The 18080-nt window shown below is 39.1% G+C and overlaps 1 protein-coding gene across 1 annotated transcript in view; it reads right to left on the reverse strand.

Moving 5' to 3' along the window:
- Positions 1–602: 602 nt before the first annotated feature.
- LOC121965456 (protein kinase C epsilon type-like) overlaps positions 603–18080 on the reverse strand; it is a 78702-nt gene continuing 61224 nt past the window's right edge. The window contains exons 12-15 of the mRNA XM_088086142.1: positions 9059–9197; positions 8576–8764; positions 5322–5468; positions 603–4459 (exon numbers count right to left, since the gene is read on the reverse strand). Of these exons, the coding sequence (XP_087942268.1) occupies positions 4313–4459; positions 5322–5468; positions 8576–8764; positions 9059–9197 (622 nt within the window). The 3' untranslated portion in view covers positions 603–4312. The remainder of the gene's footprint in view (positions 4460–5321; positions 5469–8575; positions 8765–9058; positions 9198–18080) is intronic.

Consider the following 18080-nt stretch of genomic DNA (forward strand, 5'->3'; position numbering starts at 1 on the left):
CTGTCATTTTGTAAAATTGGCCCCAAAGTAAATAAAGTTAAGTATATCTGCTTTGAAGGAATCCTCCACAGAAAACACATTTGGTTTTGAATAATTTTGGGAAATGAATACTAAATGGCCTCTTGAATGAGGCAGATTTTGGGTGGATGCACTGTTGGCTCCCTCACTGAGGCCTCCACGTGTTTCGTTCCTTTGCATCAGCGAGCAGGTCACACCACATTTTTACAGACTCAAAAGCAGATAACCGTCTCTGGCATTTAAACTTCGTCATCTTAGATTTTAGATGGAAAAGATTATTGACGTGAACGTCTTTACAAATAACTCCTGCAGGAGGTTTGAACTCTCTGGGTGGTTTGTCTATGCTGGATAGTAAAAACGTGTATTTTCCATGTTTTTTGTGCTTTTGGGGTCATATTACACTTAAGTTGAGTAAAACATTTAGATGCAAGGTAAGCAAAGCAGTAATATTAAATAAGAGGATGTAATGCAACATTTCAAACACTAATTATCAAGGTATACAATTTATTAAAAAAAAAACAGGGAGGAGGAGAGGGTGATTTGAAAGATAAAAACAAAGAGAAACGACACCAAACAACCTGGAATTTCTTTCTGACATCATGATATTTAATTTGTTTCAAAACTTAAAATTACACCTTCACATCCTTTGAAAATACAGTACATTTGGCACACAGCGCAAAAGAAAGGAATATCGACATAAACACAAATGAAAGCATGAAAAAAAACATGTGTAATGACAAAATGAACATACAAAGCTTCACAAATACAGACTGCAAAAAAAATAAAAATGAACATACAGAAACATTCTGCATATGACCCGAGGAAGATGAATGTCTGATGCTGAAATCATAATACTGTTTCCATTGTTTGAAATCTTTATTTGAATTTTTTTTTTATATCTTTTGCAAATATTAACCCTTGAAAACCTGGAGCGACATCACTATTTTTGTGTGGTTTTTGAGGCGCTTTTCACAAATATTTCAACCTTTAAATTTTTAGAAAATTGGTGTGATTTCTTCCAAAAACATGGCAAAAACACAATGATAAGAAATGTTCAACAAAATGCAAGAAATCAGTAGATTAAGACTTATTTTTTTAATTAGGGAAAAATGTCTGATCATAATAACGTATTTATTTTGCTGTTTGCTTCTCCTACGTGATTTGGCAGTTTGTATGTTTTAAAAAAAATGTTTTAGGCACTTTTTTTTTTACCATGTCGTTTGCCTTTTTTTTCAAAGTAATTTTAAGGTATTTTCTTGTAATTTGTACTAATATCTTTCTCATTTTGGGGTCATTTTTTCTTTTGTTGCTCATTGCGTTCTTCTCATGTTTTTAAGAGAAATCTTGCCAATTTATTAATATTTCTAGAGTAATTGTGTAATATACAATTTAGCATTTAGCGTGCAGGACTTCTGCAAGAGAACATCCTTTTTGGGTCGAAATGGGATAAACATTTTTTAAATTAAAGACAAAAACAAGGATGCAGCAGATGACACATTAAGACAGAGGGGAAGAGAAATGATGGACAGCAGATTTGTGGTGTTTTGGAAGTTTTCTGGCAGTAAAACTGTCGTAAATCTGCACCACTATCCGTACGTGTGTGTGTGTGTTTGGTGACTTCCTAAAGCTACTGCATCTGATACATCTTCTACTTTTGAGGAAATATTGTCACTTTTATGTGTCCTTAAACTAACTGTACAGTAGTTGTGTGGGTACCTCTGTGTGTGAGTAAAAAGGAGAGAAAGGATGAAAAGAAAATAACTAAAACAAAAAAAACTCTTTTAGAGTATTGCACATGGAGTTTTATTGAAGATGTTTGGATTCTTTTCAGTTCACTATAAAGTCCTAAATCTGATCTGCAACATGCATCGACACCTCAGCTTATTTGACCTCCATGTACAAAGACGAGGAGGAAGAAGAGGAGGAGGAGGAGGAGGAGGAGGAGGAGGTGTTTCTGACCAGGTGAGTCTCACTACATCACATGAAACCTAAAGATTTCTAACATGTCAGCGAGAACGAGAGTAAAAACATGACAAAAAGATGTTTTAAATAAAAAATAAAACACAATGACAGCATGAAGAGGCTTCTCCATGCCTGCACACATGCACACACGCACACACACGCGCACACACACACACACACACTGCAGAACTAATACATTCAGTTGAACACATTCAGTCACATGTATTAACACATTCACTTCTGTACGACCCACAGCTTTTACGCAAAATCATGAGGGTTTGGTTCGTCATGTCGGAGACTGCAGGTCCAGTGCAGCAGCTGATTACACAGCGACTGCACACACACACACACACACACACACACACACACACACACACACACACACACACACACACACACACACCAACACACACAAGGCATTTCAATGATCAAGTGGTCATGAAGGGATTTAAGGAGTTGACCTGGAAAGATTTTGCTCCAGAAGGTGCAGTCAGAGCTTTTGGACTTTTTAAAGGGCTTCTTTGACATTTTAGATTTCAGCTCATTATTTGGTGTCGCAGGACGTCTGTCCCAGTATCAACAGCGTGTTAATCAGTCCCTCCAGGATTTCACCTGCTGTTTTTTATTTTGATTTTTGCCACCTGAAATGTCAGTCAGTCATTTTCTGTAACCGCTTGTCCTCGTAAGGGTCGCGGGGGGGCTGGAGCCAATCCCAGCTGTCATCGGGCAGAAGGCGGGGTACACCCTGGACAGGTGCCACCTGAAATGCTTTTCTAAAAAGTTGCGATGCAAGTTCCCATACTTTTAACAGTTTTTTTATCATTAGAGTTTGCATTTTTTTTAATTTACAATAAAATGGGATGCATTTTTAGAGCTAAAATTAGCATAAAATAAAACAAATACTTAAAGAAAATTTCGTTATCCATCTCAAATGATAAGTCTTCTCTCTATGAAAGACGCTAAAGTTCGTCTGCTCTCTGCAGCAGGAAAAGTGTCCGGAGCTGTGGTTCACGCCAACGAACTGGCTCGACTCAGTCATTAAATTTGTTAATAAACTCTGGGTGAAACTGGCCGTGTGCTACTGATAGTTACCAGAAGTATTGTGATAAGCAGAGAGAGATAAAGAGGGAGGCTGAGTGGATCAATATGCCGTGTGCAGCTGTACAATGAAATGAGTTAAAGTTGCCGTGATTTGAATTAATTGCCTGATTTTGCCTGATTGCAACATCCTGAAATGCTGGAGGGACTAATTATTTGGCTTAACTGGACAACTGTCCCAATATCAACAGCTTCTAAACACTGAGTATACGTCACTTCACAATGAACACTCCCAATGGTAAGCCACTGCTCATTTTTTGAGCTAGCGACTAATGGTACCATTTGGTTTTTTTCTATAAACAACTGGAGCAATTATACACTAAAATATGGAGAGAGATGGAAAACGGTGCATGTAACTGTTTTTTCCTAATAAGAAAAAAAGCTAAAACTAAAATTTAAAAATGCCAAAGTTTCACTTTTGTGGTGCATCTTCTCAAGATGACATTTAATAAACCAGTTTGACTCTTAAATTTAAAATAAAGCACTGACAAAACTTCCTATTCCTTCATGACTGACATCCAGACAAAATCTTTGATTTCTTGCGTCTCCTTTTAACATCTCTTTTTTCATAATAATTAAAATGCTTGTCAAGACCTTTTTTTTCTTTAAATACAATCATTGGTTCTTTTTTTTCCATTCACATACAAGTTTAAGGAAGAAAAACATTCTTTTAAACACGGAGATAAGACACAGGATACAGCACATCATGTACAGAAATGACTCTTTCTAGAGGTTTGCAACTATGCATGCATGCACGCTTGCACTCACATTTTATCTCTCTCATACACACACACACACACACACACACACACACACACACACAGACACATACACACTAACAGCCTATGTCCTTGTCCTAAGTATCGACTTTTAAACACCCCCCTGATAACACAGTTTGGTTTTGTCCATCTGCATCAGAAATACATCCAAGTGGAGTAGCGTTTCTTACAGTATCTGAGCCGCACTCACATGCTGCTCGAGCACACAGTTTGATGGGATATGCACAAACGGACAAACGACAAGAGCACAGAAACCATAAAGAGAGCTATACAGATGGTCTAGTATAGTTCCTGGAGCGGTCTGGAAAAGTTCAGGAGGTCTCATTCCAGAGGCCGTGTGTCTTTAAATACTTTGTCTTTTCTTGAAGATCTTTTAGGTGTGGTGTGTGGTGTGTGTGTGTGTGTGTGTGTGTGTGTGTGTGTGTTTAAATTGTATGCCTGTTAAGTGTGTGTGTTTAGGCCACCGTCTCCTCTCCAAAGTAGGAGAATCCTTTAAACTCATCTTGGTTGATCTGCTTGATGATGTTGTCCTCCACCGGCGTCAGGTTGGGTTCCTCTCGTGTAAAGTCCTGGTCAAAGTTATTCACATCCCTTTTGGTTTTCTGGAAGACAAAAAAAAAACCAAGAGAAAATGTTTTAGAGGTAATCCTTCCAAAGCGTCTGGTGTTAGTCGACTTAGTTCCTGGAAGAGGATTCTTCTTCCAGAAAGTGATGAGAAAAGACAACGATAAACAGTAATAATGTTCATATTTTAGCTTCTTTCCCTGCATACATAATCCATTCCTCACATTTAACCCTTTGAAACCTGGATTATCAGTTTTTTGGTACTTACTTTCAGGCGCCTTTCAAAAGCATTTAAACCGTTGAAACCTGAGCACATTGGTTTGAATTATTTTGAAAACATGGGAAAAAGGCAATAAGCAACTTTGCATGAAATGTCCCGCAAATTGCAAAAAATGAGTAAAAGCTGACCAGAAAAATGGCTTGAAAAAGATAAGATAAACTATTAGAAAATTAACAATAAAGGAAAGAAACTTTATTTCTGATTATTATATGTATTTGAAATTATGCTAAAAGGTTATTTTCTTGCAAGTTTCTTTAATTTTTTTGTCAATATTTTTGGTCACTTCCTGTAAAGCTGTTCAGCTTTATTTATTTGTTATTTAAAAAAAAAATCTCATAATTCTGCTCTTATCTCTGTTCATCCATTCGTTATACTACTGATATACTGTTCTTACCATCTTTTTATTCTTTAGTTTCTTTACTTGTCTCTTATCTAACTTATCTAACTCGTATCTACTTATCTTTGCTTCATCCCCACTGATGTAACGTCGTCTTCTTATATTATTTCTTATATTATTTTTACCATCTTTTAGTTTTTTGTTAAATAAATCGGGCCAATTTTCTCTGGTGTCAAAGGCCTAAACAGTTTTCTGAGGTGTAAATGTTTGCGTGTGAACTCACGATGCGTGGTTTGAACGGCGGTCTGATCTTTCTCTGCTCCAGCAGCGTCCAGTCGATCTCTCTGAAGAACACGTGGTGCTTAATGGCCTCCTCCAGACCCTGAGCCACCACACAGCCCAGACGCTTGTTGGGACTCTTGGTCATGAACTGAGAAGTGATGAAAAAAATGAAAGAGACAGAGAGAAAGAAAAGGAGAGAGAAAAGATGAATGTTGTTTTCAACCTAACAAAGCTTCAGGCTGGGGTTTACTTTGGGTTTCAGTATTTTTTGCCAAACTTTTTCAACCATGCAGTTTCTCAGAACCCATTGGCTATCCGTCTGATGACGATTGGAGTCTAGAGACCCCAAGCTGTTTAATAAAGTTTGAAAAAAAGCAACATTTCCATGTGGAAATCTCTGATCTTTGAGGTTGTGACTCTGGAAAAAATAGGACATTATATCAATGGAAGGACATAAAAACCACTTGAATCTCCAGGACTCAAATAAAATAATAATTTAAACCACAGACTGTATGTAAAGATTGACAGCATGACAGTCCCCCCAAAGTGTAGCTTTGCAGTCTGGATCGCCCCCTGGTGTCTGTCTGCAGTATAGGTCATAAAGCCCGCCCCCCCCCATGTTAGTAAATGGGACAGAGGCCGAACTAAAAAATCGAAGTACACGGCAAGTAAATTTTTCCCAGAGATGGTTTCTGACACTGAAGGTAGCTCTCATCACCCTGATGTTTGTAAATTATACAAAAAGGGGGATTTTCTGCCATGATTAACAGCTGTCAACGTTTCAACGGGGCTGCTCACGATTGGTCAGACAGGTGTTTTCGCTAGAGCTCTGGGAAACTTAAACTTCACTTAAGAAGAGCAGGGATAAGTGGGCATATCCGTCATCCATATTTGTATACAGTCTATGATTTAAACAGAGAAAAATTGTGGACAAATGTCTGGATTGGAGACATTTGGTGTGAATTGGATTTTGTGAAATCTCATTTTGGCCAAAGCGTTCTACCTTTTTTGCTCTCCACAAGGACTGTTTGCCTTCATGCAACCACTAGAAAGTGATTATTTAACACTACCTTGACAATAAAACACAGAACACAAACTGCTTTTGATAACTTAACTGTGTCCCATTTCCTACAGACTCTGCATTCATAAGCAAATATCTGTTTATAGAGATTATCAACTATGCAACTTATTTCCTGCAAGTGCCTATGCAACGCTAATGGATGAAACACAGCAATAATCTCACTTAATGTCTCAAAATTGGCCCCAACAGTCAGGTTTAATCCTAAACATGCTGGTACAGACCTGGTCTCAGTCTGAGGTCAATGTAGAGCTCTACAGACACTGATCTGCAGTGAAGGCAGCCAAGATTTATGAATGAAGTGCCAGCATTTGTCACACCAGTGAACTTAAAGCTGGTAAAAAATGAGGAGCTTGCAACTTGAATGTTTCTGCAGATTTCAGTTTGCTAACAAATGAGTTTATCACAAAGACTTAAATGATGTAAAAAAAACAAAATTCTTGGTCTCAGAAAAATAAACTCCTCATAAACAACCACTTCACATTATACACAAAGTAGTTCAGAATTCTCTCATAAAATGCCTCCTCTTTCATTTCCTTCAGGATTTTCTCAAATACTTGAAAACTGGATGAGTGCTAAAAAGGCTGCTCAGCTATTAGACTGAGCTGAGAGACTTCATCATGTGACCCAAGGTCCCTCAGCTGGATGACATGTCCAATCAGAGCCCAGAGTGCTGGTCAAGTGACTGGTCAGAGTCCAAGACATTGTCCAACATAAACACACACACTTTCCCACAAGGCTTTGCATTCGGCAGCCAAGGTAAACGCAAGGCTTGTGATGGAAAAACTGGATGGACAAATAAACGAATGGACAAGTGGCATTAGGCGCACACACACACACACACACACACACACACACACACACACACACACACACACACACACACACACACACAACCAATAACACAGAAAAAAACCTCCTGGATTAAAACATAGAGGAAATTGTTCAATGTTCTTCCAGTGGAGGAAACATGGATCAACATGACACCAAGAAAAAAAAAGTTGCATCCTCGCTCACATGTGACACTGAGGAAGAGATAAACTTAGAAAAAGACAGCACAGATGAAGCCAAAATGACCAGCAGAGAACAAGATTCAAAAGCAAAGAAACACAAGGACAGATACTTCAATGGAAAGACATTAACAGGTTCCTTATTTTGGATCTGTAACAGCCCATTAGTTCCTTAGGGGCGCGTATCACTTGGAATCTTAACAATGTGCGAGTTTCAATGCTCATGAAAAAGCTGTTCTATAAAAAAAGCACAGGGAAAAAACAACGCAACAAGAACCACATGTAGCTGAGGCTCAGCAGGGGAGGTTTACATTGTTGAGTGTGTTGCAGAATTGATATGCAACATGTTCTCATCCAAAGTCGTCACATGCTGTCGCTTTGCAGTGGACTTCTTCATATACATATTGCTCTCTACGTATCCTAGACTGGACTCTCACATGAAAGTCCAGGGTTTGTTGGATCCATTCACCGCCTCTCCTGCCTGCCTTAAAGGGATCTTTGTTCCACTTTTAGTATGTATTTACCAGCTGTGTTTTAACCTGACGCCTCCCTGTGGCGTTATCATGCGCGACAGGTTCCAGCCGGCCACGTTCTCAACTAACTCTGGCCGTCGCTTATCATTCTTCCTTAGCAGGTGCCGTCCACCGGCGTATAATAACACCTTGAATGGTTCTGTCTGGCTGCAATCTCAGCTGATGCTGTCCAGGGGCATATCATCCGAATGCGAAACGTGGCTTTTTGTGTGTCATTCTTATGCCAAAAGCACTGTAAGCACATCAATATTTCTCACATCAATATTTCCAATATATACTTTGGAATGAGAATGGGCTGGTATATGAAACGCCGAAATGGGATCTATCTAATCTAGGTCTATTTTAAGAGATGCAATTAGTTTTTCAGAGGTTTGATGTTGAAGACTGTCTTGCAAAAATAAGAGGTAAATCTAGAAGCAGTGAGACAAATTCTTTCTAACTAACGTTGCAAAAATATGACCAATGATGATATATTACCAATGATGAGGACGGGTCTTGTTCAAACTGTACCTGAGTTAAAGGATTACCTCAGAGTGCTGATTTCAGAAAAAAACCTTTTTGTTCACAACTGAGTGGACTAGGAAGTGTTTTTTGTTGTTTTGGGTTTTTTTTGTGTAATGAACAGCAAACTGACCGCTTTAAGAATGGACACAGCCTCCTTGCTGAGCCAGACGGGGTAGAGGACGTCATCATGGAGGATGGACTCAAACAGGTCATCTTCGTTATCAGCCTCAAATGGAGGCTGGCCGGCCATCATCTCATACATCAGTACCCCCAGAGCCCACCAGTCCACTGATGGACCGTAATCCAGCTCTTGAAGGATCTAATCATGCATGAAAAACAAGAGAATTACAAAGAGGTAGCCAAAATCAAACATAAATCCTGAGCATAAATAAAATGCGAGTGATTTGGATTGAGCAAGTCTATGTAATATTGGGGGCTGGATTTAAGTGTTTTTGGCATTGATTCATAAGCATAGCTTATGAAGCATAAACCTTTCCTTTCTTAGCAATGAAAAACAGAGTATCATCTGCAAACAGTCGAACATGGACAAATAAAATATGTGTATGCTGTGTCAATGTGGGTTCGTGGGTGTTGTATGCTTGTGTGAGGTCACCTCAGGAGCGATGTAATCTGGCGTCCCACAGAAGGTGGTGGTGGTGACTCCACTCAGGATTCCCTCTTTGCACATCCCGAAGTCTGCGAGCTTACAGTGACCCTCCGCATCCAACAGTATGTTGTCCAGCTTTAAGTCTCTGCAGAGCAGGAGGGTTGCACAGAGGAAAGGAAAGATTAGAAAATGCACTTTGCCAAAATACGTAAGCATGCTGACGGAAATTACATTATCAAAAAGTTATTAGATATTGAAAGAATTCATACAAATAAATACACATAACAGCTTTGACTGAAGTTGCTCATTTTTTTGACATTTTGACATTGATTTGCAAAACAAGAAAATGCTTTTTGAGCTGTTGAATTTGAGTTTATACTAATGTCATTTTTTTTCAAGCACTTCAAGATATGAAAGTCCTTTCTCTGATGGAGAAATACTTAGCAGAGGGATGGTAAGAGGAGCTGGGAAAAGAGAGAAAGTTGAGGGCTGAATGGGAGATGGAGATGGAGGGGAGGGGGGAGTGAGAGGGGGGAGTCGTGTGAGAGATAAGAGCAGCAGTGTTGAGAGATGACAGGGTTGGTCATGAATGCAGCCGCTCTGGGCTTGATGGTTGATCGCTACAAAAATGTCAACATCTACTCGATGTAGCCAATGCAGCCTTTCAGCCCGAGGTGTTTTCAAAAGTACAGCCGCCCTGACAAGCCGGGGAGGAGATTGAGTGTGCAGTTGTGTGTGTGTGTGTGTGTGTGTGTGTGTGTTTCTGAAGTCAAGGGCTTACGCAACTGTCCTGTTTTAGCAACCCCCCAAAATAAAAAAGGCAGCTTAACAATCCTGTTTGAGAGCTGTTGTGATTTGCTGTTGAAAAGTTTGTTCTTTTGTGTCCCATCATGAATTGCTCTTACAGACAGGATATTATTGCACTATAGACATTTTTTTGTGAGAAAAACAGACAAAAAAAATGATTATGCACTCCCACTATTCGTCTCTCATATTTTGTTTTTCTTTTTTTTGAAGTACATTTGTTTAAAAAATAAGATCAAAAAAGAACTTGTTCCTTGCAAATGATATTTTTAAAGTGTAAATATCACCTGACTCATGTGAACAGTTTGCTGCAGTTGCGGCAGGTATCTGGATGTCGTGCAAAGTTAAACCATGAGCGGTATGCCAATGTGCCTCAGGTCTCGAGGAAAAATAACATGACATGTCAGGTGCAGTGGAGCTTGACAGTTGGCTTTGCACCAAGTTTTCACTTAATGGTTCAACTTTAGGTCATTATGAAGTAGGCCTGGCCCAATATCAGATTTTAACCGCATTTTTTTTTTTGGCCATAAAGAGTTCGTGATAATGATATTATTCCAATATCTATGCAAATAAAAAAAACAGTCAATCAAATTCACTTTTAACCTTTTGAAATCTGGAGTGATGTCACCTTTAACAAGTCTTCAAAACTTTGAACCCCGATCATGTTTATTTGATTTCTGTCAAAAACATAGGAAAAAAGTCAATGAGCAACTTTATTTTAAAAGTATATTTGTAATTAACATAATTACAGACTTAAAATGTTACAAAATGATAATATGGGGGGCTGGGCACTTTTCACTAATTTCATCCTAATTTTTGGGTGATTTCTTCTGTTGTCGCTTGATGCCTTCTTCCCATGTTTCAGAAAGAAATGAAGCCATGTTGTTCAGGTTTCAAAATGTGAAGTCTGTTTATTGTGTGATTTATCTCTTTTTTGGCAGGGGGGAGAGAAAGTCTGTACTGTACACTCCAAATATAAGTAAATCTATGTTCAGTAAAGTGTTTCACGTTGATTCATTGATTAAGTTTACTGCATATTCTCTTTCCAGGACATCCATTTCCATGTTTTATGTTTGCTAAAGTTTGTTTGGTTTAGTTTACATATCGTCTGCATGAAATCCAAAACTTTCATCACTCCTAGCTCCCAAAAACAACCACAGTTTTGTCTCTATTTGGTGACGGTGCCTTGCTAAAAGGCACATTAATGGCCTCACGGTGAGGCAGGAAAGAGCAGCACTTGTTCCGTTAGTCCCCAGACGAAAAATGTAACTGGCTGCCTGTTTGCATATCTCACCTCCGGGCGACTCCCTGCACATTAAATCTGAATTGCACGCCCGCAGCAGGGCAGAAAAATAACATATGAATTTAATGCATTTGTGATTGAATTCAAATGGCCGCTGACGCTAATGTTTGTATTACACATCACCTCGCTGCAGGAAGATTCAATATTAAGTGGCTGCAGGTGTTCAGCTGCACTAATGGAATGATATTTATTTATGTGAGGATGTCTTGTTGTGGTTTTGGAGGAGATAATAATAAATGTTGCATAAAAGGGCAACATTTTGATAATCTTTCATTTTTTATAATATCCTTAATCGATTTATAGCAGAATAACTGAATCAGTTTTCTTCATGCTTTGATTATCTGCACACATCTATTATTTTTTTATGTGTTCAAGTCTTTATTTAAATGATTACTTGCTATTCAAGAGTTATGAGTATCAATACATATTCAGTGCACTGAAATTTGAATTTATTAAGATTAATCACCAGTAAGACCTACAATTACAAGGTGCAATTATGTAAAAAAACCCAAATTTGAGATTAAAAATATTTCCTATTTCGTCAGTTTGTTGTTTGGCTTGTCCATTTCATTCTGGTGCTGTTTTTGGAATATGGACAGAAAACATCAACAACATGCTTCAACATTTCAACGAGCCCCTTAAAAGAAAATACACATCTGCCTCATCTCTATTTGGGTTAAAAAGTGACTGATTTAAATATCTGCAACCTTTAACCCTTTAAAAACTGGATCGCCATCACTTTTCTTGTGGTGTATTCAGACGCCTTCACAAATATTTATACCTTTGGTTTAATTTCTTTTGTAAACGTAGGGAAAAATGCAATGAGCGACTTGGCGAGAAGCGTTCTGCAAGCTGCAGGAAATTAGTAGATTTAGAATTATTTTAAAAAGCTAGGGAAAAAATGTCAAAAAATATACTTTATAAAAAAAAAATCCAGGTCATTGCCCTGTTTGTTTGTTTGTTTTAATGTTTGGTGTGGTACTTTGGTGTTGCTCAAGTTGCTCAAGCCAAGTTACTCTGTAAAATACATCTTTTTTTACAATCACATAACATATGATGTAACATATAATTACCATACGGAAAGAGAGAGAGAGAGAGAAAATCAAAACATAAATGCTCCTCTGACTTTGAGCTATTTAACAGTCATATGGGTTAACAGTTCTGTTGACAGACTTGCTCACTGGGTCCCCTGCCTCTCACTCAAAGCATGATTGAACACAAGAACAACCCTGAACTGGAAAAAGTGGCTTAGCGTGTTACATTAAAACCCGTCTGTCCCCGGACCAGTGTCACACTGTGTTCCTGCAGGCAGGGAAATCACCATCATGCAGCGTGTTGTTGTTTCTCTTTCAGAAAAGCTTAAGAAATCCTGTCAATAAACAGGAGCGGCTCTGTCAGCACTGTCAGGACGAGTTCTCACACTGTGTGTCTCTCTCTCACACACACACACACACACACACGCCTGCATGCATGCACACACACTGGCTCAAAAAAGCAATCAGGCCCAATTGAGAGCATTTCCTGTGTTTCATGTTAATCTTGAGTGATTTTTCCATTACGTCCTCAGCGGCAACCCCTGCGCACTGTGACAGCTAACCTCTCTCACTTTCTTTTTCAACTCTCTTACCCCCCTCTGTCCTCCGTTCCCCTCTTCTTTTTTTACAGTCTGGGTCCAAATGCACATCTGGTCACATATGCACAAGAGACATCCAACATACATGACACTGATACTACATTTATCCCTTAGGGCCTGCTTTAATATTACACACACTCAAACACATACAAAATTCATTTTTCATAATTAAGCTTAAACAATATACAATAATATAATTTTCTGCTTTCATTGATGTTAATGTTTTAACTAACATCAGTCTTAATCATAAATATAAAATATTCATTAATTTTCAGAATTTTAACCCCTTAAATGCCAGGTTTTGTCATGATTCACTATGATTTTAGATGAAAAAAACAAACAAACAAACACAAAAAATTAATACTTTTTAATATACTACTTGCTAAGATTATTTTTTTTTTTGATTATCACAGCATGGGATATGTCAGTGATTTTCAGCATCACGTCATCAGATAGAAAACAGCAAAAATGACAAATTCCAAGGCAAAAGCTCAGGATGACACCCAGAAATAATACAATGCATGTTTTTATGCTTTGATGACTGGGGGGTCAAAATGGGTTTCAATGGTGCATTTCTTTTTGCACTTAACAGTGTGAATGTGACAATTTTGTTTCCACAGTGTTTTTTAGACTTATTAAAGGAGCTGAGTTGTCAATTCAAAGATTAAATAAAAATACACAATCTTGCCAAACTTTATGCCATATGTACGGACACAGCCAAAATTGTCATGAAGTGAATAATGTCATCCTTAAGGGTTAATGAATGAAATATATATAAACACAAATCTTTTGGAGTTAATCATGATATTATTTTTCAGATGCTTTCAAATCAATTATTAGAATTAGAGACAACTCACTGCTTTTCACTAGTTACCTTAAAGATAGCCATCAGTATGTATCCTACAATAGAATTAATTCTCCTTCACATCCTATTCTGTATGGTGTACCTCAAGGAACTATTCTTGGGCCCTTAATATTTTTAATCTATATTAATGACCTCTCTGGCTTAAACAGGAAGCGGGCGAGATTAAAACCGAAAGCCTGAAAATGTGTATGGGTTGATCAGAGGTTAATGTTTATTATTTATTTGGAAACTGTTTACAAAACAGCCTCATTATTGAGCTTCTGATCAATGTTTTTGATCACAAGAGTAAACAAACTGTAATACAGACTTGTTGTGAGCAAGCTGTGACGGTATTTGTACAATATTAGTTAAACATTTTTACACAAAAACTCAAACCAAAAAAAAGAAAACCTGTTCAATAGCAGCAACAGTCCAGTCAAACAATATAGTATCAGGAATACCAAAATAAAACTATGGATCTACCTGACGGACAAAAAGTTTTTAAGTAGACTTCGTGAGAGGTATACCTGAGATCTAAATCTTTATTTTTCAATTTGTATTTGTTTCTTTATGCAACAGCTGCTTTTGTTGAGACAACATTCAACTCTTGCAGAGTCTTGTAGCCTCACCTGTGTGTTTGTGTGTGTGTGTTGATGCGGACTCGTATCTGCCTACCAGTCTGGACCTGATCCGTCAACACTATCACACCCAAACATCACCTTCTGTTTGGTCCCGTAGGACTTCAGCGAAGTTGAAAAGAAGGGAAAGATAGGAATGTGCTACTGTTTAAAAGTGAAGTTGGGGTGTTGAAAAGATGGAAGAGTCGATGAAGGACAAAGAGAAAAGATGAACTCTAGAGGAGTGACGGAGGATGTGGGAGTGTGTGGGGCGGGAGGCAGAGTCGGGACATAATGTTCCCAAAAACACTTGTTGTTCATCTTACTCTGGTCAACAAAATAGGTCAGAGAGGGACGAGAGAACAAGAGACAGAGAGAGACAGAGAGAGAGAGGATCAGGTAGCTCAGTCAGCCATCATGAATTAACATGCATTTGTGTGTGTGTGTGTGTGTTTATGTGTGTGTGTGTGTGTTGTCCGAGCCAACCTCTGACAGCGAAGCATTCACTATCAAAACAGCATGACAGAAAACAATGTTGAAAGATTGAACCATTAATCTTAATGTTTGTGAACTGGAGTCAGCATGTGCTTAAAAGCTCAGTGTGGGAACAAATTCTTCCCGTACCGTGTGTGAGCACGAATTTTGAAGGCGAAATGATACATGTTAGAAAAGCTCTTGTTTTTCATACATGAAGATTTATCTTTTTCATGGAAGTCACTTCTTTTAGGTTTTGCGTTTACATACAGGTCAAAGTAGATTGCGTCTGATGTCCTGCTTGATAAAGTTAATCAACAATGAAGCTCATTAGAATCAATTTCATAATAAAGATTATGTCATTAAAGGGATAGTTCACCCAAAAATGAGAATTCAATCATTATTTACTCAGCCTCATGCTGATGGAAAGTCGAATTATGTTTTATAGTCCACAAAACACTGCTGGAGGTTCACCAGTAAAAGACATCGCACTCATCTCTGGCATCGTGTTTTTAGCCTTGTTGTAGCTCCCAGTGTGGGAGCTGTATTTACATCATGGCGTCACAGTCTGCTCTGCCTTTTTCCTGCTGCTGTGGGATTTTGTCCACTTACTTCAGCCCCACCTCTCTCTCCACCCGGCTACTCTACCTCATCAGCCTCAGCATCTCCATCTGGTGCTATCTGCTGCTCTTCATTTCCAATGAAGCCAGTATTTAAGAAGCAGTGTCACTCCACTCTCTCACTCTTTCTTCGCGTCCATGCCTGACCTTCCAGCACTCTCAGAATGTTTTCCTGGTTTCGAGTCGGCTCGCCTCTGACCGCCTCTCCTCGTCTCTGCCCCGATAAACCTAACAGCCTTCTGTCTCCGACTACGAGTTTTGCCTGTGCACTTCCTGGTTCTCGTCTGCCTGGCTGTGCAGTGTTCTACTGATTCAGCTCCGTCAAGAGAGATCGCCATTCTTATAGTCGTCTTCAGAACCTCCGGCGGAGCGAAACATCTCTTCTGTGTGAGTGCGTCTGGTGTTTATTGCTCTGATGGTGCTTCGATTCCCCTCCTGTTCTCATGGATCCAGCTGCCTGCTCCTACTGGATTCGTCTGCTCTGCTTCCTGCCTCTCTGCTGACACTGACCACGAGTCCTTCCTGCCCCTCTCTGGAGTCCCACAAGATCCCTGCTGTAAGTGTTTCTGCAACTTACCTAATACATTCACCTGCCTGTCCGCTCCACGTTCAGTTTCCTCACTCAAACTCTGAACTATCACCTGTGAACGTGAGCTCACCCCAGTCTCTCTACAAACTCTGCTCGACCCATGAACTCTGCTCCACCCCAGAACTGATAACTGTTCCTACTAACCTTTACTCACCTTTGCCCTATTCAGCCTACCAAAAGATTAAACAAAGGTCATTGGCAACGACTCTTCTGCTCTGTTGTGCTTCAAATGGGTCCTACCACACCCCGTTACACATGGCACTCGTGCAAGACCAACAGCTCATGGTGTCTGCACGCAGGTGTTCACATGCTAACCCAAAGCCTCCAACACACACAGCAGTTTTAAATCCGACAAAGGGACTTGTTGCTTGCTGCTAACTGCACAAGTCGCTGTGTGTGACGGAGGCCTCCATGTAGCATGAAGTTTTTCGAGACGTTTTCAGTATTTCTGTGGTAGCTTTTGTGTATTTTTAGTTGGAGTTTCTTCTGTTAACGAAAAACAGAGGTAGGGCTCTGCTGGTGGTGTAATAAGACACTTTCAACCTTTCAATTCAACACGCCGAGTGTTTGACTCAGAGACAGATTTTGGGTGGAGTATCACTCTAAAACTTGGTTATGCTGCCAAAACCAATAAAAAACAAACACAACACAATAAAGCCCAGAGCTTTTGGCGTTAACCTTGATGACTGATTTGGATTAATTGTGCCAACCCAATTCACACCGTTGACATTTTATGATTATGACCCCCCATCCTTATTAACAGCATTGTAACAGAAAGCGTGTGAAACAATGAGTGCTAGTATACCAGGCACCAGCAGGACGGGACTCTCTGAGATCATGTAGCCAAAATAACTAAATAACAAGACAGGATGGAAGTTAGTTATGTAAGCTTTTAGTGATTTTACCCTCTGCTTCTGTTTGATGCTTCTTGTTTGTGTTCAGTTTTTAGTGTTTTACACTTTTTTAATTAGGTTTTTTTTGTTTCTTTGGGAACAAAATGACATGAAAAAAAATCACACACATTAGCTTAAACAATCCGACCATCTCACACACACACACACACACACACACACACACACACACACACACACACACACACACACACACCTACCTACAGGGGACTATAGTGCAACCCTCTCCAAGCATGGACATTTGTTTGTGGTCATTTTGAAAAACAAAAATAGAATTGAAAATTTACTTTTGAGGTCTCCTTTTATAATACAACTGCAAATGTGCTTTTTAGAATTTAAAAATAGAAATTGCCAAGAGGGTACTTGCATCCTTGAGTGACATCTATCAAAGAGGGGACCTCCAAATACTGCATTGCATGACGAGAGAATCTAAACACCAAGTCGATCCTCCGATTGGTGAAAGAAATCGAGAAGAAGACCTCTTTTCTTCCATCAGTTATTTTGGGAGCAGCCTGAACCTGCGCTGAGCCTCCGTCCATCACAATGGTGTTATGATTCGAGTAGCGTGTTGCTTTTGTGGGACCAGCTGTGTGTTTGCTATTGGTGACAATGATATTATGACTAAGCAGTGCACATAGACAGATAACAGAGGCTAAGGTAAATGGACAATGAGGTAATCTCAACCTGCAGACGGACACAGAGCACTTCCAGGGTCAACAAATTTGAGTTTCATAGCTAAAAAACTAGAAATGCCGCCATGCAGTTGTATGCCTCCACACATCAGTCAAGTTGCACTTAGTTTACATTCATATGTGTGAAAACATGGACACTTAACACACAGAAGATCTCTACAATCAGCAGTTTCAACATTAGTGTCACCAATTTAGTATCTGAGCAAATGTCTCCCCTTCTGTTCCTGACTTATACCGTTCAGTAATGGCCAAAAAAGTTTTTGCAGAACATTGTGCTGTCAGAGCCAGCTTTTGACCTCTTGGATGTAAATGTCAGAAATAATTAATTATATCCTATTAGACATTTGTGACATTTAAGTTATGGCCAAAAACATGTTTTATGAGGTCACTGTGACCTTGACCTTCGACCACTAGATTCTAATCAGTTCATTCTTCAGTCCCACTTTGTGCCAAATTTGAGGACATTCCCTTAAGACCATCTTCATACACTGCATTCATGAAAATAAGATGGATGAAAGGCCACAACTGACCATGACCTTTG

Source organism: Plectropomus leopardus, chromosome 13 (genome assembly GCF_026936395.1).
Source record: "Plectropomus leopardus strain MGB_pleo_1.0 chromosome 13, ASM2693639v1, whole genome shotgun sequence".
NCBI classification, from domain to species: Eukaryota; Metazoa; Chordata; class Actinopteri; order Perciformes; family Serranidae; genus Plectropomus; species Plectropomus leopardus.